The sequence below is a fragment of the Pongo pygmaeus genome, chromosome 1 (genome assembly GCF_028885625.2).
Source record: "Pongo pygmaeus isolate AG05252 chromosome 1, NHGRI_mPonPyg2-v2.0_pri, whole genome shotgun sequence".
NCBI classification, from domain to species: Eukaryota; Metazoa; Chordata; class Mammalia; order Primates; family Hominidae; genus Pongo; species Pongo pygmaeus.
In genome coordinates, this window is record NC_072373.2 from 13,878,830 (window position 1) to 13,902,322 (window position 23,493).

A 23,493-nucleotide genomic window follows, 5' to 3' on the forward strand; every position below is an offset into this window, starting at 1 on the left:
GAAACTGCATCAACTAACGAGCAAAATAACTAGCTAACATCATAATGACAGGATCAAATTCACACATAACAATATTAACTTTAAATGTAAATGGACTAAATCCTCCAATTAAAAGACACAGACTGGCAAATTGGATAAAGACTCAAGACCCATCAGTGTGCTGTATTCAGGAAACCCATCTCACGTGCAGAGACACACATAGGCTCAAAATAAAAGGATGGAGGAAGATCTACCAAGCAAATGGAAAACAAAAAAAGGCAGGGGTTGCAATCCTAGTCTCTGATAAAACAGACTTTAAACCAACAAAGATCAAAAGAGACAAAGAAGGCCATTACATAATGGTAAAGGGATCAATTCAACAAGAAGAGCTAACTATCCTAAATATATATGCACCCAATACAGGAGCACCCAGATTCATAAAGCAAGTCCTGAGTGACCTACAAAGAGACTTAGACTCCCACACAATAATAATGGGAGACTTTAACACCCCACTGTCAACATTAGACAGAGCAACGAGACAGAAAGTTAACAAGGATACCCAGGAATTGAACTCAGCTCTGCACCAAGCAGACCTAATAAGACATCTACAGAACTCTCCACCCCAAATCAACAGAATATACATTTTTTTCAGCACCACACCACACCTATTCCAAAATTGACCACATACTTGGAAGTAAAGCTCTCCTCAGCAAATGTAAAAGAACAGAAATTATAACAAACTGTCTCTCAGACCACAGTGCAATCAAACTAGAACTCAGGATTAAGAAATTCACTCAAAACCACTCAACTACATGGAAACTGAACAACCTGCTCCCGAATGACTACTGGGTACATAACAAAATGAAGACAGAAATAAAGATGTTCTTTGAAACCAACGAGAACAAAGACACAACATACCAGAATCTCTGGGACACATTCAAAGCAGTGTGTAGAGGGAAATTTATAGCACTAAATGCCCACAAGAGAAAGCAGGAAAGATCCAAAATTGACACCCTAACATCACAATTAAAAGAACTAGAGAAGCCAGAGCAAACACATTCAAAAGCTAGCAGAAGGCAAGAAATAACTAAAATCAGAGCAGAACTGAAGGAAATAGAGACACAAAAAACCCTTCAAAAAATTAATGAATCCAGGAGCTGGTTTTTTGAAAGGATCAACAAAATTGATAGACCGCTAGCAAGACTAATAAAGAAGAAAAGAGAGAAGAATCAAATAGACGCAATAAAAAATGATAAAGGGGATATCACCACCGATCCCACAGAAATACAAACTACCATCAGAGAATACTACAAACACCTCTACGCAAATAAACTAGAAAATCTAGAAGAAATGGATAAATTCCTCGACACATACACCCTCCCAAGACTAAACCAGGAAGAAGTGGAATCTCTGAATAGACCAATAGCAGGCTCTGAAATTGTGGCAATCATCAATAGCTTACCAACCAAAAAGAGTCCAGGACCAGATGGATTCACAGCCGAATTCTATCAGAGGTACAAGGAGGAACTGGTACCATTCCTTCTGAAACTATTCCAATCAATAGAAAAAGAGGGAATCCTCCCTAACTCATTTTATGAGGCCAGCATCATCCTGATACCAAAGCCTGGCAGAGACACAACCAAAAAAGAGAATTTTAGACCAATATCCTTGATGAACATTGATGCAAAAATCCTCAATAGAATACTGGCAAACCGAATCCAGCAGCACATCAAAAAGCTTATCCACCATGATCAAGTGGGCTTCATCCCTGGGATGCAAGGCTGGTTCAGTATACACAAATCAATAAATGTAATCCAGCATAGAAACAGAACCAAAGACAAAAACCACATGATTATCTCAATAGATGCAGAAAAGGCCTTTGACAAAATTCAACAACCCTTCATGCTAAAAACTCTCAATAAATTAGGTATTGATGGGACATATCTCAAAATAATAAGAGCTATCTATGACAAACCCACGGCCAATATCATACTGAATGGGCAAAAACTGGAAGCATTCCCTTTGAAAACTGGCACAAGACAGGGATGCCCTCTCTCACCACTCCTATTCAACATAGTGTTGGAAGTTCTGGCCAGGGCAATTAGGCAGGAGAAGGAAATAAAGGGTATTCAATTAGGAAAAGAGGAAGTCAAATTGTCCCTGTTTGCAGATGACATGATTGTATATCTAGAAAACCCCATCGTCTCAGCCCAAAATCTCCTTAAGCTGATAAGCAACTTCAGCAGTCTCAGGTTACAAAATCAATGTACAAAAATCACAAGCATTCTTATACACCAATAACAGACAAACAGAGAGCCAAATCATGAGTGAAATCCCATTCACAATTGCTTCAAAGAGAATAAAATACCTAGGAATCCAACTTACAAGGGATGTGAAGGACCTCTTCAAGGAGAACTACAAACCACTGCTCAATGAAATAAAAGAGGATACAAAGAAATGGAAGAACATTCCATGCTCATGGGTAGGAAGAATCAATATCGTGAAAATGGCCATACTGCCCAAGGTAATTTATAGATTCAATGCCATCCCCATCAAGCTACCAATGACTTTCTTCACAGAATTGGAAAAAACTACTTTAAAGTTCATATGGAACCAAAAAAGAGCCCACATCGCCAAGTCAATGCTAAGCCAAAAGAACAAAGCTGGAAGCATCACGCTACCTGACTTCAAACTATACTACAAGGCTACGGTAACCAAAACAGCATGGTACTGGTACCAAAACAGAGATATAGATCAATGGAACAGAACAGAGCCCTCAGAAATAACGCCGCATATCTACAACTATCTGATCTTTGACAAACCTGAGAAAAACAAGAAATGGGGAAAGGATTCCCTATTTAACAAATGGTGCTGGGAAAACTGGCTAGCCATATGTAGAAAGCTGAAACTGGATCCCTTCCTTACACCATATACAAAAATTAATTCAAGATGGATTAAAGACTTAAACGTTAGACCCAAAACCATAAAAACCCTAGAAGAAAACCTAGGCATTACCATTCAGGACATAGGCATGGGCAAGGACTTCATGTCTAAAACACCAAAAGCAATGGCAACAAAAGCCAAAATTGACAAATGGGATCTCATTAAACTAAAGAGCTTCTGCACAGCAAAAGAAACTACCATCAGAGTGAACAAGCAACCTACACAATGGGAGAAAATTTTCGCAAACTACTCATCTGACAAAGGGCTAATATCCAGAATCTACAATGAACTCCAACAAATTTACAAGAAAAAAACAAACAACCCCATCAAAAAGTGGGCGAAGGACATGAACAGACACTTCTCAAAAGAAGGCATTTATGCAGCCAAAAAACACATGAAAAAATGCTCACTATCACTGGCCATCAGAGAAATGCAAATCAAAACCACAATGAGATACCATCTCACACCAGTTAGAATGGTAATCATTAAAAAGTCAGGAAACAACAGGTGCTGGAGAGGATGTGGAGAAATAGGAACACTTTTACACTGTTGGTGGGACTGTAAACTAGTTCAACCATTGTGGAAGTCAGTGTGGCGATTCCTCAGGGATCTAGAACTAGAAATACCATTTGACCCAGCCATCTCATTACTGGGTATATACCCAAAGGACTATAAATCATGCTGCTATAAAGACACATGCACATGTATGTTTATTGCGGCACTATTCACAATAGCAAAGACTTGGAACCAACCCAAATGTCCAACAATGATAGACTGGATTAAGAAAATGTGGCACATATACACCATGGAATACTATGCAGCCATAAAAAATTATGAGTTCATGTCCTTTATAGGGACATGGATGAAACTGGAAATCATCATTCTCAGTAAACTATCGCAAGGACAAAAAACCAAACACCGCATGTTCTCACTCGTAGGTGGGAATTGAACAATGAGAACACATGGACACAGGAAGGGGAACATCACACTCTGGGGACTGTTGTGGGGTGGGGGGAGGGGGGAGGGATAGCATTAGGAGATATACCTAATGCTAAATGATGAGTTAATGGGTGCAGCACACCAGCATGGCACATGTATACATATGTAACTAACCTGCACATTGTGCACATGTACCCTAAAACTTAAAGTATAATAATAATAAAATAAAAATAAAGAAAAGAAAAATAATTATTCTTGCTGCACTTTATACAAATAATCAGGCCAACTATAATAAAGCAAATCAGTCTTTTTTTTTTTGGAGAAGGAGTCTCGCTCTGTCGCCCAGGCTGGAATGCAGTGGCATGGTCTCGACTCACTGCAACCTCCACCTCCCGGGTTCATGCCATTCTCCTGCCTCAGCCTCCTTTAGTAGCTGGAACTACAGGCGCCCGCCACCACACCCGGCTAATTTTTTGTATCGAGACCATGTTAGCCAGGATGGTCTCGATCTCATGACCTCGTGATCCACCCACCTCAGCCTCTCAAAGTGCTGGGATTACAGGTGTGAGCCACCGTGCCCGGCCCAAGCAAATCAGTCTTACCATGACTTGTCTTTGGTAAAACTTGGAAACTAGAGAGAAAAATTATGTTTCAAGAACTATGGAACATTCGTTATTAGATTCTAGTCTCATTAGTTGTTTTTAAGTTTGTTTCTTCAATTTAGGCTAACCCTGCTTATTCCTGTGAACCAACTGGTGATCTCTGGCTGCAGCTCAGAAGAAACAAGAGGGATGGGTAATGTAAAAATATGGATAAATATTCTAATTCTGGGCACATTGCAATCAGCTAGTAAACCCATATCAGCTTGGTTCCAGCAGTTGCCCAGTTCATAGAAAGCCTCCTTATTGGCCAGGCACGGTGGCTCACACCTGTAATCCCAGGACTTTGGGAGGCCGAGGCGGGCAGGACACCTCAGGAGTTCGAGACCAGCCTGACCAACATGGAGAAATCCTGTCTCCACTAAAAATTCAAAATTAGCCAAGTGTGGTGGCACATGCCTGAAATCCCAGCTACTCGGGAGACTGAGGCAGGAGAATCGCTTGAACCCAGGAGGCAGAGGTTGCAGTGAGCCAACATCACACCACTACACTCCAGCCTGAACAACAAGAGCGAAACTCCGTCTCAAAATACACAGAAAACAGTCAAATTTTTGTTGACTAAGACTTATGAGTAAGTCTACTACATTATTATTTACTCTAAAAACTAGAAATTAACATCCAAAAATGGGGAACAATTAAACAAATTATATACTACACTAAATGTAATAATTAAGAAATACGCAAAATCAAAAAAAGAAGAAATATTGCAAAATAATGCTGTAGAAACATAGGTAAATTTATACCAAAAAATAAGTTTAAAAAAAAGGTAACAAAAAATTGTAATGTGTATCAGTTTAAACTATATTAGATACCTACACACATGGATTAATGACAAAAGAAATTTCAAAAAAATTACTTGAGTTGAGGTTTATGAGGTTTCAAGACTTTTAGCTGTTTATAGTTTCCTCAGAAGATATTTTAAGGTTGATTTTATATAAGATAGCAACACTAAATAATTAAATGGCATATAATTAAACAAAATCATAGATACCACAGGATACTGTCACTCAAATAAAACTGGATACAGGAGGCACCTATAAATTAGTTGTTAATTTTGTCAAAATTTGTGGTATAAAGTGGTACTGAGAAGCTTACACAGAAACAGCTGCAAAATACACACACACACACACACACACACACACACACACACAATAATTACTTACCTGCCACGGGAGGGACAACACCAGCAAAACGTACTGTTGCATGTTCTCCATTAACTTCAACTCTTTGACCAATGACATCCGCTGTCAAAGTGTCACTCATTATAATATATCCAGAATCCAAAATATGAGATCTAGGAAGAAAAATACAACACTGATAAGAACTTAATACAATTCCTTTAAAGGAATTTTTTTTGTTTTTGAGGCACAGTCTTGCTCTGTCGCCCAGGCTGGAGTGCAGTGGCGCAATCTCAGCTCACTGCAATCCCCACCTTCCAGGCTCAAGGGTTCTTGTGCCTCAGCCACCAGAGTAGCTGGGGCCACAGATGTGCTTCACCACACCCAGCCAATTTTTGTATTTTCAGTAGAGAAGGGGTTTTGCTACATTGCCCAGGCTGGTCTCCAACTCCTGAGCTCCAGCAATCCACCCACCTCGGTCTCCCAAAGTGGTAAAATTACAGGTGTGAGCCACCGTGCCTGGCCTATAAGAAAAGGTTCAAGTTTGGGAGAGAAGTCAGTATACTTAAAGTGCCTATAGAGGGTGATGACAGATGTGGGTCTCTAGCTCAAACGATATATTTGCGCTAGAAATGTGTTTTGTTGTTGTTGTTGTTTTTTAAGATGGTGTCTCACTCTGTTGCCCAGGCTGGAGTGCTGTGGCACGATCTCGGCTCACTGCAACCTCCACCTCCCTGGTTCAAGCAATTCCCCTGCCTCAGCCTCCCAAGTAGCTGGGATTACAGCACCCACCACCATGCCTGTTTAATTGTTTTGTATTTTTGGTATAGACGGGGTTTCACCATGTTGGCCAGACTGGTCTCAAACTTCTGACCTCAGGTGATCCACCCTCCTCTGCCTCCCAAAGTGCTGGGATTACAGGCATGAGCCACTGCGCCCGGCCTAGAAACGTGTTTTTAGGAGTTGTCAGCACAGAGCTTATAACTGATAGCATGAAAGTAGATGAGAATGAAAGGGTATCAGCTAGAAAGAAAAGGGGATCAATGACAGAATCCTGCAAAAACATAATAGTTAAGAAAGAAGGAAGAAATCCCTAAGAAGTCGGAGAAAGAAAAAACAGAAAAGAAAAAAGAAGAGCAGCTACCTGATGCCTTGGAATCCAAGGGACAGAGTTTAAAGCAGGAATAATCAAGCAACAGTATCAGACGCTGCAGAGAGAGCCTGTGAGACTAGGGCTTAAAAATCCGTGCTCCTTTTGCAAGCACAAATATGGTTAATTTCCAAACCTTCATCTTTGTCTAAATAAAACTCACTTTCTTTTTTTCTTTTTTTTTTTTTCTTGAGACAGTCTCGCTCTGTCGCCCAGGCTGGAGTGCAGTGGCACGATCTCTGCTAACTGCAACCTCTGCCTGCTGGGTTCAAGCAATTCTCCTGCCACAGCCTCCCTAGTAACTGGGATTACAGGCACACACCACCACACCCAGCTAATTTTTGAATTTTTAGTAGAGACGGTGTTTCACCATGTTGGCCAGGCTGGTCTCGAACTCCTGACCTCAAGTGATCCACCCGCCTCAGTCTCCCAAAATGCTGGAATTACAAGCATCAGCCACCGCAGCCGGCCTAAATAAAACTCACTTTCTATTTTAAAAAGCTAGCAGTGTTGGCTGGGCACGGTTGCTCATGCCTGTAATCTCAGCGCTTTGGGAGGCCAAGGCAGGCAGATCACCTGAGGCCAGGAATTCGAGACCAGCCTGGGCAACATAGTGAAACTTATCTCTACCAAAAAAAATACAAAAATTAGCCAGTCATTGTGGCACACGCCTGTAGTCCCAGCTACTTGGGATGCTGAAGTGGGAGGACCATGTGAGCCCAGAAGATTGAGGGTGCAGTAAGCCAAGATCATGCCACTCTGCTCCAGCCTAGGCAACAAAGCTAGAGCCTGTCTCAAAACAAACAAAAAAACACAAATAAAAGATAACAGTGTTGAAGTACAAGGATTTTTAAACGACCACAAGTTACATGACTATTGAACAAAGTATTTTTCTATTTTAATATTATCATATATAATATGTGCACAAAACAAAAGAAAAAACATATGCTGTTACATGCCATCTGGGGTTAGAATACATTACTGACTACCCACAAACTCCATTTGTATATACATATCTGAGGCCTTTGGTATTACTACCTCTCCACCTTTATGGGTTTTTTTTATTTTAAGAACAGGTAGATGGAAGGGGAGTGGTGGCTCATGTCTGTAATCCCAGCACTTTGAGAGGCCAAGGCGGGTGGATCACAAGGTCAGGAGTTCGAGACCAGCCTGACCACCATGGTGAAACCCCGTCTCTACTAAAAATACAAAAACTAGCCAGGCGTGGTGGTGCGTGCCTGTAATCCCAGCTACTCAGGAGCCTGAGGCAGGAGAATCGCTTGAACCCGGGAGGCAGAGGTTGCAGTGAGCCGAGATCGAGCCATCGCACTTCTGCCTGGGTGACAGAGCAAGACCCCATCTCAAAAAAAAAAAAAAAGAATAGGTAGACATTTCCTCTGTTACCGGAGTTGTCTGTTACATTTGACCTGCTATTTCCATATTACAGAATAATCTAAGCATTTCAATCTCACATTATATGATTTTAAGTTTATTAAGTTTCTGCATAAGGTCCTCTCAATCAGGTCCTCAAATATTTTATAAAAACAATAACATTAGGCTGGGCGCAGTGGCTCACGCCTGCAATCCCAGCATTTTGGGAGGCCAAGGCGGGCAGATCACAAGGTCAAGAGATCGAGACCATCCTGGCCAACAGGGTAAAACCTCGTCTCTACTAAAAATACAAAAAAATCGGTTGGGCGTGTAGTACGCACCTGTAGTCCCAGCTACTTGGCCATCTGAGGCAAGAGAATCACTTGAATGCGGGAGGCAGAGGTTGCAGTGAGCCAAGATCGTGCCACTGCACTCCAGCCTGGCAACAGCAAAATTCCATCTCACAAAAAACAAAACAAACAAAAAAAATCATTTCTCCCAATTGTTGTGAAAAGAATCCTACTTTCAAAATGGAGCTGAATTTCATCTATTTAAATAAAGGAGGACAGGGCCATTGGGAAGGGGGCCAGGATCCAGATCTAAACATGCCCAGTAGTGTTGAAAAGCAAAAGAGAAATAATCTCCAAGCCCAAAGTTGGTAAGAAAAGTCAAAGCAGTTTAGATGATTTTTTTTTTTAATTGAGACGGAGTCTCACTCTGTCGCTCAGGCTGGTGCAATCTCAGCCCACTGCAACCTCCATCTCCCGGGTTCAAGCAATTCTTCCGCCTCAGCCTTCTGAGTAACTGGGATTACAGGTGGCTGCCACCAGGCCCAGCTAATTTTTGTACTTTTAGTAGAGATGGGATTTCACATATTGTCCAGGCTGGTCTCAAACTCCTGACCTCAAGTGATCTTCACACCTCAGCCTCCAAGTGCTGGGATTACAGGTGTGAGCCACTGCACCGGCCAGTTTAGATGATGTGATGGCAGGATCGACATACGGGTCAGACCAGGCATGGGGAATTTATGTTTTAATAAGCTAAGAGGTCTGGCCAGAGACACAGCACTACCCAAAAACCTGTGCTCAGATTCAGAGCTCTAGTCCCTAAGAAGAGGGACTAATAAAATGACTGCAGAACTCCACTCCTACAAGAAATTAAAGTACTAGGCCAAATCTTGGCTCCATGAACTAGAATGTATAGGGATTATCTAAACCCAGAAACTCACAAGGCCCCATAATCAGTCTGAGGCTCTTTCCAGCTGGGGCTCAGCTTAAGGGTACTACTATATCACCCTGCAGATCAGGCTAACAGTGAGAATGGCTTGGTGAGAAGAAGGGGGCAGCCATCAATGGGAAGTAAAACGAGAGAGTATAATAGCAGGAATGAGGATTGAAGACACTAGGAAGCCATTCTCATTATTAATCTAACATCTGTAAGTAACTCATGAATTCCTTCACATGCTTGATCCTATTTAATCTCCAGTAACAATTTTTTTTTCCATTCCTACCTGTATGCTGTGCCCACAGACAGGACCAATGAGATCATTAGGTATAAGGTCTAAGGTCAGTAATTAACAGTCTCTGTGTCAAGTCAGGTGTTTTTATTTGTTTGTTTTGAGATGAGTCTCGCTCTGTTACCCAGGTTGGGGTGCAATGGCGTGATCTCAGCTCTGGGACCTCCGCCGCCCAGGTTCAAGCGATTCTCCTACCTCAGCCTCCTGAGTAGCTGGGATTATAGGCATGCGCCACCAAGCCTGGCTAATTTTGTATTTTTTTTTCAACAGAGATGGGGTTTCACCTTATTGGTCAGGCTGATCTCGAACTCCTGACCTCAGGTGATTCACCCATCTCGGCCTCCCAAAGTGCTGGGATTACAGGTGTGAACCTCTGCGCCCAGCCTCAAGTATTTTTGATGATCCTGTCTCGTCTCTGAACGTTTCTAATAATGTCTTTCTTGATACCATGATCTTCCGTGAAGACCTAGAAACTGGATCCATGTCTTGGTGACCTATGCCTTAGTTCCAAAGCCTTTACCCTCTTCTAGCTAGTAACCAATGGGTCCCTGTTCCCTGATGTTAGACCTACTTGATGCTGTTACTGCTGTTACTGGCTCACTCTGCACCCTTATTGCCTGTTGCTAGGACAATCACTTTGATCACTTGCCCACCCCCAGCCCCATTTCAGTATCCAGTCAAAATGACCTGCAGTCAGCTGCTGCCCAGTTAAGTTCTCTCTAATGGCCTGCACTGGGCCCTCTCCTAATCACCTGAATGTGAGTGGCATGTTGCTCTCAGTTAGGTCTCTCTGGGTGCTGACTAAGGCTTGGTTAAGATGGAATGACTTTTTAAAATACACACATTTGCTAACTAATGCAGATAGCCCACTTAAATGCTGGAGTGACTCTTCTTGTTATTCTTCTTTAAAAAGATGAAATCTACATCTCTAGGCCAGGCGCAGTGGCTCATGCCTGTAATCCCAGCACTTTGGGAGGCCAAGGCAGGCGGATCATGAGGTCAGGAGATTGAGACCATCCTGGCTAACACAGTGAAACCCCATCTCTACTAAAAATACAAAACATTAGCCGGGCATGGTGGTGGGCACCTGTAGTCCCAGCTACTCGGGAGGCTGAGGCAGGAGAATGGTGTGAACCCAGGAGGCAGAGCTTGCAGTGAGCCGATATCACACCACTGCACTCCAGCATGGGCGAGAGAGTGAGACTCCATCTCAAAAAAAAAAAAAAAGAAAAAAAAAGAAATCTACATCTCTATCATTTTCACCTAGTAATTTCCTACTACTGCCCTGCGTAGCTACAGAGAATCAATATATTCCCTTTCCCAGACAACATTTAAATGTGGAAGGCTGGCTGGGCACGGTAGCTCACACCTGTAATCCCAGCACTTTGGGAGGACAAGGTGGGTGACTCACCTGAGGTCAGGAGTTCGAGACCAGCCTGGCCAACATGGTGAAACCCCGTCTCTACTAAAAATACAAAAATTAGCCAGGTGTGGTGGCTGATACCTGTAATCCCAGCTCCTAGGGAGGCTGAGGCAGGAGAATCGCTTGAGTCCGGGAGGCGGAGGTTGCAGTGAGCCGAGATTGCGCCGTTGCACTCCAGCCTGGGTGACAGAGGGAGATTCAGTCTCAAAAAATAAATAAATAAATATGGAAGGCCATTTGTTACCATTTCTGCTTTCCCTGATTCCTGTCTTCATCTCCCAAACATCTCTACCAGGGTAAACATTTCCCGCTCCTTAAACCCTCCTTATAGCATTCCAGTTTTCCTCTGTAACTGATTTACTGATTCCATGCTTAAATTGCAATATCTAGAACTGAAAACCACATTCCAGATGTGGCCTGACCTGCATGTGGGGTACAATGGTCTGAAAAGCATTCATTTAACAGTGTAGGCTAGGCAAAGTGGCTCACGCCTGTAATCCCAGTACTTTGGGAGGCCGAGGCAGGTGGATCATCTGAGGTCAGGAGTTCGAGGCCAGCCTGGCCAACATGATGAAACCTGTCTCTACTAAAAATACAAAAATTAGCCAGGCATGGTGGCAAGCACCCGTAATCCCAGCTACTCTGGAGGCTTAAACCCAAGAGGCAGAGGCTGCAGTGAGCCAAGGTGTGCCACTGCATTCCAGCCTGGGCAACAAAGCAAGACTCAGTCTCAAAAAAATAAATAAAATTTTAAAATTAAAAAAATAAAAATACAAAAATTAGCCGGGCATGGTGGTGAGTGCCTGTAATCCTAGCTACTTGGGAGACTGAGGCACAAGAATCGCTTGAACCCTGGAGGCGGAGGTTGCAGTGAGCCAAGATCGTGCCACTGCACTCCAGACTGGGCCACAGAGTGAGACTGCGTCTCAAAGAAAAAAAAAATGTAGACGTTACGTTCTTTTTTTTCTGTCCCTTTCACGGGAAAGACTGTTGCTTACTATTAAGGTTGCAATGAAAGAAATTCCAAAGCCATTTCTGATTTACTATCATCTTCCAATCATAAAATTTAAATGTTTAAATTTCACTACAATTGTATTACCCTAAAAATGAGTTTTTTACTAGTTTTAAGTGCCCTTTCAAAATTTTCATTAACATGTAAGCAGAATTTTACTACAACTGAGACATATAATTTGTTCTACTTCTTTTATTAACTTCTTTTAAAATAAAGTAGGGCCTCACTATGTTTTCCAGGCTGGTCTTTAACTCCTGGGCTCAAGCAATCCTCCTGAGGATTCCCAAAGTGCTGGGATTACAGGCTTGAGCTACCTCAACTGGCCATATTAACATTTGTCCGTAAACATTTTTCTATACAGCCACAGAATCAACACATTAATCATCTCAATATCCAAGTATGATACCACAATTTACTTAATAATTTCTTTTTTTTTTTTTTTTTTTTTTTTGAGACGGAGTCTCGCTCTATCACCCAGGCTGGAATGCAGTGGCGCAATCTCGGCTCACTGCAAGCTCCGCCTCCCGGGTTCACGCCATTCTCCTGCCTCAGCCTCCCCAGTAGCTGGGACTACAGGCACCCGCCACCACGCCCAGCTAATTTTTTGTATTTTTTAGTAGAGACGGGGTTTCACCATGTTAGCCAGGATGGTCTCAATCTCCTGACCTCGAGATCCGCCTGCCTCGGCCTCCCAAAGTGCTGGAATTACAGGCGTGAGCCACCGCGCCCAGCCTCTCTCTCTCTCTTTTCTATTGGTAGAGAAGGTATCTCTCTCTGCTGCCCAGGTTGGTCTCAAACTGCTGGCCTCAAGTGATTCTCCCGTCTCAGCCTTCCAAAGTGCTGGGATTATAGGTGTGAACCACCACACCCAGCCAATCATTTCTCTAATGCTGTTTATTTACAACTCCAAAGAAAACAGCTAAAAACAGCTTTGATTTTTAAAATACTACCTTATGAAGTATTTCCTTGGGAAAAATTCTTAAGATAGATAAATATGTTTAAGGTTCTACAAAGCCAGCCAGGAGTGGTGGCTCACGCCTGTAATCCCAACACTTTGGGAGGCCAAGGCAGGGGGATCATCTGAGGTCAGGAGTTCCAGAGCAGCCTGGCCACTAAGGTGAAATCCCATTGCAACTAAAAATACAAAAATTAGCCTGGCGAGGTGGAGTGCGTCTGTAATCCCAGCTACTCAGGAGGCTGAGGCAAGGAGAATTGCATGAACCTGGGAGGTGAAGGTTGCAGTGAGCCGAGGTTGCACCGCTGCACTCTAGCCTGGGTGACAGAGCGAGATTCTGTCTCAAAAAAAAAAAAAAAAACTTACTACATCCAAGTAGTAGACATTCTTGTACTACTTCTTAGTCTAAATCAATTTTTTTTTTTTTTTTTGAGACGGAGTCTCGTTCTGTCGCCCAGGCTGGAGTGCAGTGGCGTGATCTCGGCTCACTGCAAGCTCCGCCTCCTGGGTTCACGCCATTCTCCTGCCTCAGCCTCCCGAGTAGCTGGGACTACAGGTGCCTGCCACCACGCCCGGCTAAGTTTTGTATTTTTAGTAGTGACAGGGTTTTACCACATTGGCCAGGATGGTCTCAGTCTCTTGATCTCAGGATCCACCCGCCTTGGCCTCCCAAAGTGCTGGGATTACAGGAGTGAGCCACCGTGCCTGGCCTACTCCCATAATATTTTACGTATAGAAAAGCAAATACATTTTTTCTTTCTTTACACAACTGAAAGCCTACTATACAGGTGGTTCTATTCCTCACCTTTTCATTCAATAATATATCCTAGAGATTTACCCAAAGCCATGACAAGAGATTTTAATTTCTGGGGACTATAGTATTTGAATAGATATACCATAATATACTTAACCAGTCTTCAAACTGAAGGACATTTAGTTAATACCGAGTTTTTGCTATCACAAACAATACTGAAAAATTACGCCTACACGTTTATCTTCCTGTATCTGTAGGAAAGTTTCTCAAAACTGGTATTGCTGAGTCAAAAAGTATGTGCATATTAAATTTTAATAGCTAATGCTAAATGTCCCTTTATAATGGCTATATCAACTTACCATGCTATCAGCAGTGTATAAACTCCTGTATTCTTACAACCTGGCCTTCACGATATATTAATAAAATTTTGAGACCGAGCGTGGTGGCTCACGCCTGTAATTCCAACACTTTGGGAGGCCGAAGCGGGCAGATCACAAGGTCAGGAGATCGAGACCATCCTGGCTAACCAGTGAAACCCCATCTCTACTAAAAATACAAAAAAATTAGCCAGGTGTAGTGGTGGGCGCCTGTAGTCACAGCTACTCGGGAGGCTGAGGCAGGAGAATGGCGTGAACCTGGGAGGCGGAGCTTGCAGTGAGCCGAGACTGTGCCACTGCACTCCAGCCTGGGCGACAAAGAGAGACTCCGTCTCAAAAAAAAAAAAAATTTTGATTGTCAGTCTAATGAGTAAAATATGTAGTTCATTTCCATTTCCATTTATGAACCAGCTGTTAATATACTTTGCCCATTTCCTACTGGTTTATTGACCTTTTTCTTATCAATCTGCTTTTAAAATCTAAATTCAGTCTATTTCCTAGATCACTATAGCCTTGAACAACTGGGCTCACGTAATCCTCCTGCTTCAGCCTCCCTAATCACTAGGTGGGGCAGGCATGCGCCACCACACCCAGCTAGATTTTTTTTTTTTTTTTTTTTTGAGGCTTGTCGCCCAGGCTGGGGTGCAAAGGTGTGATCTCAGCTCACTGCAACCTCCCCTCCCCGGCTCAAGGGATTCTTCTGCCTCAGCCTTCCAAGTAGCTGGAATTACAGGCACCCAGCACCACGTCTGGCTAATTTTTTGTATTTTTAGTAGAGAGGGGGTTTCACCATGTTGGCCAGGACCTCACGTGATCCACCAGCCTCCCAAAGTGCTGGGATTACAGGCATGAGCCACGACGAGAGGCCTCCTATATAATAAGGTAACTAAATAATTCTTCAAATAAAATAATTTGAAAAGAATAGAGGCCAGATTTGGTGGCACACACCAGTAATCCCAGCACTTTGGGAGGCCAAAGCAGGCAGATTACTTCAGGTCAGGAGATCCAGACCAGCTTGGCCCACATGGTGAAACCCTGTCTCTACTAAAAATACAAAAATTAGCCAGGTGTGGTGGCCCACCCCTATAATCCCAGCTACTCAGGAGGCTGGGCAGGAGAATTATAATTGTAATCCTTCCCCTCCTGGGTTCAAGCAATTCTGCCTCTGCCTCCACAGCAGTTAGGAGTACAGGCGCCCGCAACCACGCCCAGCTAATTTTTGTATTTTTAGTAGAGACAGGGTTTCTCTATGTTGGCCAGGTTGGTCTCAAACTCTTGACCTCCACTGATCCACCCGCCTCGGCCTCCCAAACTGTATCTCACATAATTTTAAGGAGCTTCTACAAAAAGCTTTAGGCATTTTCCAAAGAAACTGAAGGCATGTCTTCTCTCTAAAACACCAATGACCTAAATGTGTACCAAACCCACAATTTTATGGCAAAATTATACAAATGAGAACATATAAAAGTAACTAACAAACCAATTAGTCTGTGACTTTTCTTTACACTTACAAATACCATCAAATCTTCTAAAATCATTTCTCCACAAATTCATTCCAGCTACTGAAACAATTACTGGCAAAGAATGATGCTGTCCTTTTCTGGTAACCCCTATCTACTTTCTGGGTAATATTCATTTCACACCTAAAAATATCTCTATCATATTGATTTCAAATTGTCCTTCTTGCACGAATTCCCAGCAAAATGTAGGGAAAGTGACATATACTTCTTTTACAACCTTTGAAGTGCTAAGTATACAATACTCTATTAAATAAATTTATGATAAATTGACTTTAATAAATGAACAAGAAAAAGAAAAAAACACATACACCAGAAAACAGTAACAACTACTAGTTTTACTCTTAAACACTGACATCCTATAAAAATTTGAGATGAGCCAGGAAGCCTGTTGAAAATCAGTAGCTTAAAGATAAAAACAATATTGTTCTACAGGGTTAAAATTAGAATTATGCCAGCTGGGCATGGTGACTCACACCTGTAATCCCAGCACTTGGGGAGGCCGAGGCGGGTGGATGACTTGAGGTCTGGAGTTCGAGTCCAGCCTGGCCAACAGAGTGAAACCCCATCCCTACTAAAAATATAAAAATTAGCTAGGCATGTTGGCGTGCGCCTGTATTCCCAGGTATTCAGGAGGCTAAGGCAGGAGAATAGCTTGAACCTGGAAGGCAGAGGTGGCAGTGAGCTGAGATCACACCACTGCACTACAGCCTGGGCGACAGAACGAGACTTCGTCTCAAAAAAAAAAAAAATTATAATTAGGCCGAGCGTGGTGGCTTATACCTATAATCCCAGCACTCTGGGAGGCCAAGGCGGGCAGACTGCTTGAGCCCAGAAGTTGAACAGCAGCCTGGACAACATGGTGAAACCCCATCTCTATAAAAAAGTACAAAAATTAGCCACGCATGGTGGCGCATGCCTGTAGTCCCAGCTATTTAGGAGGCTGATGTGAGAGGATGGCTTGAACCAGGGAGGTGGAGGTTGCAGTGAGCTAAGATCAAGCCACTGCACTCCAACCAGGGTGAAACAGCCAGACTCTGTCTCAAACAAACAAAAAAAAAATTAAAATAGGCTGGGTGCAATGGGTCACTCCTGTAATCCCAGCACTTTGGGAGGCCGAGGTGGGCAGATTACCTGAGGTCAGGAGTTCAAGACCAGCCTGGCCAACAAGGTGAAACCCCATCTCTACTAAAAATACAAAATTAGCCAGGCATGGTGGCACATGCCTGTAATCCCAGCTACTTGAGAGGCTTAGGTAGGTGAGTCGTTTCAACCTGGGAGGTGGAGGTTACAGTGAGCCGAGATCACTCCATTGCAATCCAGCCTGGGCAACAAAAGTGAAACCCTGTCGCAAAAAATAAATAAATAAATAGAAAATAAAAATAAAAATTAAAAAATAAAAAATAAATTATGATTAGATTCAGTTAAATATGCACATCAAAATTAAAAATTAAAATATAAAAATCAGCTGGGTGTGGTGGTGCACGCCTATAGGCCAATTTACTTGGGAGGCTTAGTTTGGAGGCTCACCTGAGCCCAGGAGTGCAAGGCTGCAGTGAGCCCTGATCCCACCACTGTACTCCAGCCTGGGCAACAGAGGGAGACCCTATTGTACAAAAAAAAAAAAAAATGAAAAAAGCCCAGGCACGGTGGCTCATGCCTGTAATCCCAGCACTTTGGGAGGCCAAGGCAGGCAGATCACCTGAGGTCAGGAGTTTGAGACCAGCCCGGCCAACATGGTGAAACCCCCACCTCTACTAAAAAAACAAAAATTAGCTGGGCATGCTGGCGGGCCCCTGTAATCCCAGCTACTTGGGAGGCTGAGGCAGGAGAATCACTTGAATCCGGGAATTGGAGGTTGTAGTGAGCCGAGATAATGCCATTGCACTCCAGCCTGGGTGACAAGAGCAAAACTCCGTCTCAAAAAAAAAGGTGGGGCCGGGTGCTGTAGCTCACGCCTGTAATCCTAACACTTTGGGAGGCAGAGGTGGGTGGATCAACTGAGGTCGGGAGTTTGAGACAAGCCTAACCAATATGATGAAACCCCGTCTCTAATAAAAATACAAAAATTAGCCAGGCTATGGTGGCACGCACCTGTAATCCCAGCTACTCAGGAGGCTGAGGTGGGAGAATCACTTGAACCCGGGAGGCGGAAGTTGCGGTGAGCCAAGATCGTGCCAGTGCACTCCAGCCTGGGTGACAGAAGGAGACCCTGTCTCAAAAAAAAAAAAAAAGGGAAAAAAAAAGACAAGAGTGGCCAGGCGCGGTGGCTCACGCCTGTAATCCCAGCAGTTTGGAAGGCTGAGGCAGGTAGATCATCTGAGATCGGGAGTTCAAGACCAGCCTGACCAACATGGAGAAACCCCATCTCTACTAAAAATACAAAATTAGCCAGGCTTGGTGGCGCATGCCTGTAATCCCAGCTACTCAGGAGGCTGAGGCGGCAGAATCGCTTGAAGCCAGGAGGCGGAGGTTGCGGTGAGCCAAGATCATGCAATTGCACTCTAGCCTGGGCAGCAAGAGCAACCACTCTGTCTCAAAAAAAAAAAAAAAAAAGCCAGGCGTGATAGCTCACACCTGTAATCCCAGCACTTTGGGAAGCTGAGGCGGGCGGATCATGAGGTCAGGAGTTCAAGACCAGCCTGACCAACATGGTGAAACTCCATTTCTACTAAAAATACAAAAAAGAACTGGGCACGGTGGCGTGCACCTGTAATCCCAGCTACTCAGGAGACTGAGGCAAGAGAATCCCTTGAACCCGGGAGGCGGAGGTTGCAATGAGCCGACATCACACGATTGCACTCCAGCCTGGGCAACAGAGCGAGACTCCATCTCAAAAAAAAAAAAAAAACGATAAGAAAGGAGGAAAAAAGCATAAAAATATGAAGTGTAAAAGATGGTGCAAAACCCCCAAATTCATTCAATCAACAACTATATTATGGAGTGTCTGCTAAAAGCCAGATACTATTTTAGGCAATTGGAATAAAACAGTAATGGATTTTACAGGGAAGTACAATAAGAGATCTTTAAAAAAAAAAAAAAAATGCCAGGTGCGGTGGCTCACGCCTGTAATCCCAGCACTTTGGGAGGCTGAGGCGGGTGAATCACAAGGTCAGGAGTTCAAGACCAGCCTGACCAAGATGGTGAAACCCCATCTCCACTAAAAATACAAAAATTAGCCAGGCGTGTTGGCATGCACCTGTAATCACAGCTGGTTGGGAGGCTGAGGCAGAGAATTGCTTGAACCCAGGAGGCGGAGGTTGCAGTGAGCCGAGACCGCACCACTGCACTCCAGCCTGGGCAACAGAGCAAGACTCCGTCTCAGAAAAAAAAAAAAAAAGGAATACAGCAGTAAACAAAACAGAAAAATACCTACCCTCATAAACCTTCTATGCCAGTGAGAGAAAACATAACAAACCAGATAAATGACTATCACATGGCATGTCATATGATGATAAGCACAAGGATAACGAGTGCAATGGAAATGTTAAAGATGGCAGTGGCTTGTCAGAGAAGGCCTTACTGAGAAGGTAAAGGTCCCCAGAATATGAGAGAGGTAAAGAACTGAGCCATGTGGACATATGAGGGAAAGGAATAGCAAGTGCAAATATCCTGAGGCTAGGATGCACTTGAGGAGACCATACAGTAGAGCAAACAGGAGATGAGAACGACATGAGATCAGAAGTGAAGCAGGGCTAGGTCATATAGGACCTTCGATGAATAATCCACTCTAAAGACTTCGGCTTTTTTTTTTTTTTTTTTTTTTGAGACAGAGTTTTGCCCTTGTTGCCCAGACTGGAGTGCAATGGCACAATCTCAACTCACTGCAACCTCCACGCCCACCCCCATCCCCGCCCCTGGGTTCAAGCGATTTTCCTGCCTCAGCCTCCCTAGTAGCTGGGATTACAGGCGCACGCCACCACGCCTGGGTAATTTTTTGTATTTTTTTTAGTAGAGACGGGGTTTCGCCACTTTGGCCAGGCTGGTCTTGAACACTTGACCTCAGGTGATCCACCAGGCTTTGCCTCCCAAAGTGCCAGGATTAGAGGCTTGAGCCACCGCGCCTGGCCAGTTTTGTTTTTTGAGACAGAGTCTTGCTCTGCCGCCAGGCTGGAGTGCAGTGGCACGATCTCGGCTCACTGCATCCTCTGCCTCCCTGGTTCAAGCAATTCTTCTGCCTCAGCCTCCTGAGTAGCTGAGATTACAGGCACGCACCACCATGCTCAGCTAATTTTTGTATTTTTAGTAGAGACAGGGTTTCACCATGTTGGCCAGGATGGTCTCCACCTCTTGACCTTGTGATCCACCCACCTCCGCTTCCCAAAGTGCTGGGATTACAGGCATGAGCCACCACGCCCGGCCGACTTTGGCTTTTACTCTGGGTGAAATGTGTAGTCCTTGGAGGATTTTTGAGAGGAAAGATATAAATCTGATTTTTTTTTAAAGGATCAACCGAGATGCGGTGATGCAAACAGACTAAAAGAGGAAAGAACAGAAACTACTGCAGTAATTCAAGTGAGAGACAATGTAACTTGAACAAGTGAAGGTGATAAGAAGAGTTTGGGAGTGTGGACAGATTTTAAAGGTGGAGAGTCCATAGGATTTGCTGATATATATGAAAGAGATTAAATCAGGCATGATGCCAAAGATTTTGATCTAAACAAATATTTCAGTAGTGACAATGAATGTAAATCCAATAAACCTGCTAGTCAAAAGGTAGGCTGGGCCAGGCACGGTGGCTCATACCTGTAGTCCCAGCACTTTGGGAGGCTGAGGCAGGTGGATCACCTGAAGTCAGGCGTTCGAAACCAGCCTGGCCAACATGGCGAAACCCCATCTCTACTACAAATACAAAAAAAAAAAAAATTAGCTGGGCATGGTGGCACGCACCTGTCATCCCAGCTACTCGGGAGGCTGAGGTGGGAGAACTGCTTGAACCTGGGAGGCATGGTTGCAGTGAGCTGAGATTGGGCCACTGCACACCAGCCTGGGCAACAGAGCAAGACTCCGTATCAAAAAAAAAAAAAAAAAAAAAAAGCAGGCTGTCCACTTAGATTAAAAAAAAAAACAAACCCAAAGATATGCTGTTTACAACAGTATATAAAATATGAGCATACAGAAAAGTTAAAACTTAAGAATATGAAAAACGTTTTGAAGCAAGTATCAAAAGACAGCAGCCATGGCTAAATTAATGCCAGAGAAAAGAAAAGTCTTCTCTCTTCATCTCTACCTCCACTAACTTTCTCTAACAGTTTGGCAATTTGTTAACCCTGTCTTCCGGCCAGGATTGCTTCTCTGAGGATAAGGCTGTCACACCATCATTTGGATCCACCCACAACTTAGAACAGTCCCCATTTGGTAGTAAACACCAAGTAAAAATAGTTACTTTAGGCCGGGCGCTGTGGCTCACGCCTGTAATCCCAGCACTTTGGGAGGGCGAGGCGGGTGGATCACCTGAGGTCAGGAGTTCGAGAGCAGCCTGGCCAACATGGAGAAACCCTGTCTCTACTAAAAACACAAAAATTAGCCGAGCGTGGTGGCACGCGCCTGTAATCCCAGCTACTGGGGAGGCTGAGGCAGGAGAATCGCTTGAACCCAGGAGGCGGACGTTGCAGTGAGCCGAGATCCGCGCCACTGCACTCCAGCCTGGGCGACAGAGCAAGACTGTCTCAAAAGAACAAACAAACAAACAGTTAATTTAAGTGCTCTCCACCTATTTAACGTTATTTCTCTGTCATCACCAATGTTAACTGATTCGAAAGGACGAGGCTGTTCCTTTAAGGTGGCACCTTGTAAAAGTCATTGGTCGCCTGTACCATTTTCACCTCTTCCAAAGTGACATGCCAATTCTCTGAGAGAAGCTCAAAATGCTAGGGATCACGTGCGGCTACTCCTAAATAAGGCCTTCCAGGAGGCGCAGGGTGGCCCCAACCCAGCCGGCTGGACCGCCTCCCAGCGCACGGAGCAGGCAACGCCCGGCTCTAGCAATCTGGGAAGATTCCAGGAAAGGAAGAAAAGGCCAAGAGCACTGCACGGTGACGCACCGGCCAGGAATGCTCGTTCCGGAAGCTCCCCGAACCTCTGAAGCTCACCTGCCCGCGGAGACTCCAAGTGTTCCAAGCAGCAGTCCCTCCAGCGAACTGCCCAGCAGCAAAGCTTTAGGCTCTGGCCGGAAGTGCTATAGGAAGTCCCGCCTCCACCGGAGTGAGCTACGGCTGCTGGAGCATAGACGAGAACGTCAGCGACAGTATTGGAGGCCAGAGGAGTGGTCAGCCCACCCAAGCCCCGCCTCTGGGCGGGGGCCCAAGCGATTTCCCAGTGCTGAAACCTGGGAGGACAGAGCAGCCCAGGGAAAGCGCGTGTTCCAGTTTACTAGCTACCACAGAAGTGAGTTACAAATCCTGTAAGAGGTTCAGTTCCATGCTTATTGAGAGTCTACCACGTAGGCAGCATGCGGTGGTCATAGTGTTGATGCCGCCAAAACTAAAAAAAAAAAAAAATTACCTAGTTAAAGCATGAGGCAAAGCATAAGGCAGAATGAAAGTAAATGCAGTAATAGAAAAAATAATAGAAAAAGCAACTATCCTAGACATGTTAATTTCTGTTGAAACTGCCTTCGCAAAATTTTAACAGTAAGAGAAATCTGACATGGTTTACCCCATCTTGATTCTAGCCTCACAGACTGGCTGTCTTTGGTCATTCCTGAGCACAGGAGAAGCTAACTTTGGGAGAAATTTAGTTTATAGTTTAAATGATAATAACCCTTCCCCAAAACTGCCCTTTTAAAACTAAATGAAAGGCTACCAAGTTAGGAGAATGAGAGGGTCCTGAATTCTTCTAAGTTGTAATTGTAGTTAAATGTAATTACCACCCATTATTCCACAGGTCACAAATTCGCATCTTCCCCAATCATTCCTGCAGATAACATCACTGTTGTAGAACCTAAGATTGGCCTTTTGAGATGTCTTTTCAGGTTCTTGCATTTCTGACAAGTGGATGGCCCCACCCTAACTCACCAACCTGGGGATCCAGGAACCAACTCAGTGCAAGAGGACAGCTTCTACTTCTTATGATTTCACCTCTGACCCAACCAATCAGCACTCCCCATTCCCTGGCCCCATACTTGTCAGACTATCTGAAAAACCCCCTAACCTCTGAGCCTTCGGTGAGATGGATTTGAGTAATAACTGTCTCCCACGTGGCATGGCCAGCCTCGCGTCAATTAAACTTTCTTTACTGCAATGCCATGGTTTCTGTCAATTAATTTTGTTTGTGCAGCAGGCAGAAAGAACCCATTGGTGGATACCACAGACTCCACAACAAGAGCAGTTTGGGTAGAGTGAGTGTTAGCATTCCAAAACCAGACTGAAGTGAGGTGAAGTGGAAAGGAAATTGAGGGAGCAAAGCCAAATGACTCTTCCAAGAAGTGACCTTCTAATTGTCATATTGAATGGACACAAACAGTCAGTATCCTGCTGGATGTCTCTACTGCTTTATACTTTGATAGTTCACTCCTTGAAACTAGAAACTAGATATTACAGTGATTGTTTTTTCTTTGGAAGAGGGGATTAAAAACCACATTGGAAATCTGATAAAAGCTATCTACCTACACACAAATTTTGCATATGATTTCAAGGACTGATTAATCCTTTGAAGTCCATGAATAGGCCTCAAAGGAATCCATGGATCCAGATTAAGACTCTCCTCAGCAGGGCACGGTGGCTCACACCTATAATCCCAGCATTTTGGGAGGCCGAGGCAAGCAGATCACTTGAGCTAA

General features: G+C 44.0%; 1 protein-coding gene across 6 annotated transcripts in view; it reads right to left on the reverse strand.

Annotated features, from left to right (window-relative positions):
* Positions 1-22,605, reverse strand: part of TBCE (tubulin folding cofactor E) — a 90,925-nt gene extending 68,320 nt beyond the window's left edge. For 3 of the 6 annotated variants that reach the window (XM_054497244.2, XM_054497205.2, XM_054497262.2), the window contains exons 1-2: positions 21,806-22,605; positions 5,684-5,814 (exon numbers count right to left, since the gene is read on the reverse strand). In XM_054497244.2, the coding sequence (XP_054353219.1) occupies positions 5,684-5,783 (100 nt within the window). In that variant the 5' untranslated portion in view covers positions 5,784-5,814; positions 21,806-22,605. Of the gene's footprint in view, positions 1-5,683; positions 5,815-11,179; positions 11,278-21,757 lie in introns of all 6 variants that reach the window. The other 3 variants (XM_063670927.1, XM_054497219.2, XM_054497212.2) reach the window with 2 other exon arrangements.
* Between the last annotated feature and the right edge of the window lie 888 nt (positions 22,606-23,493).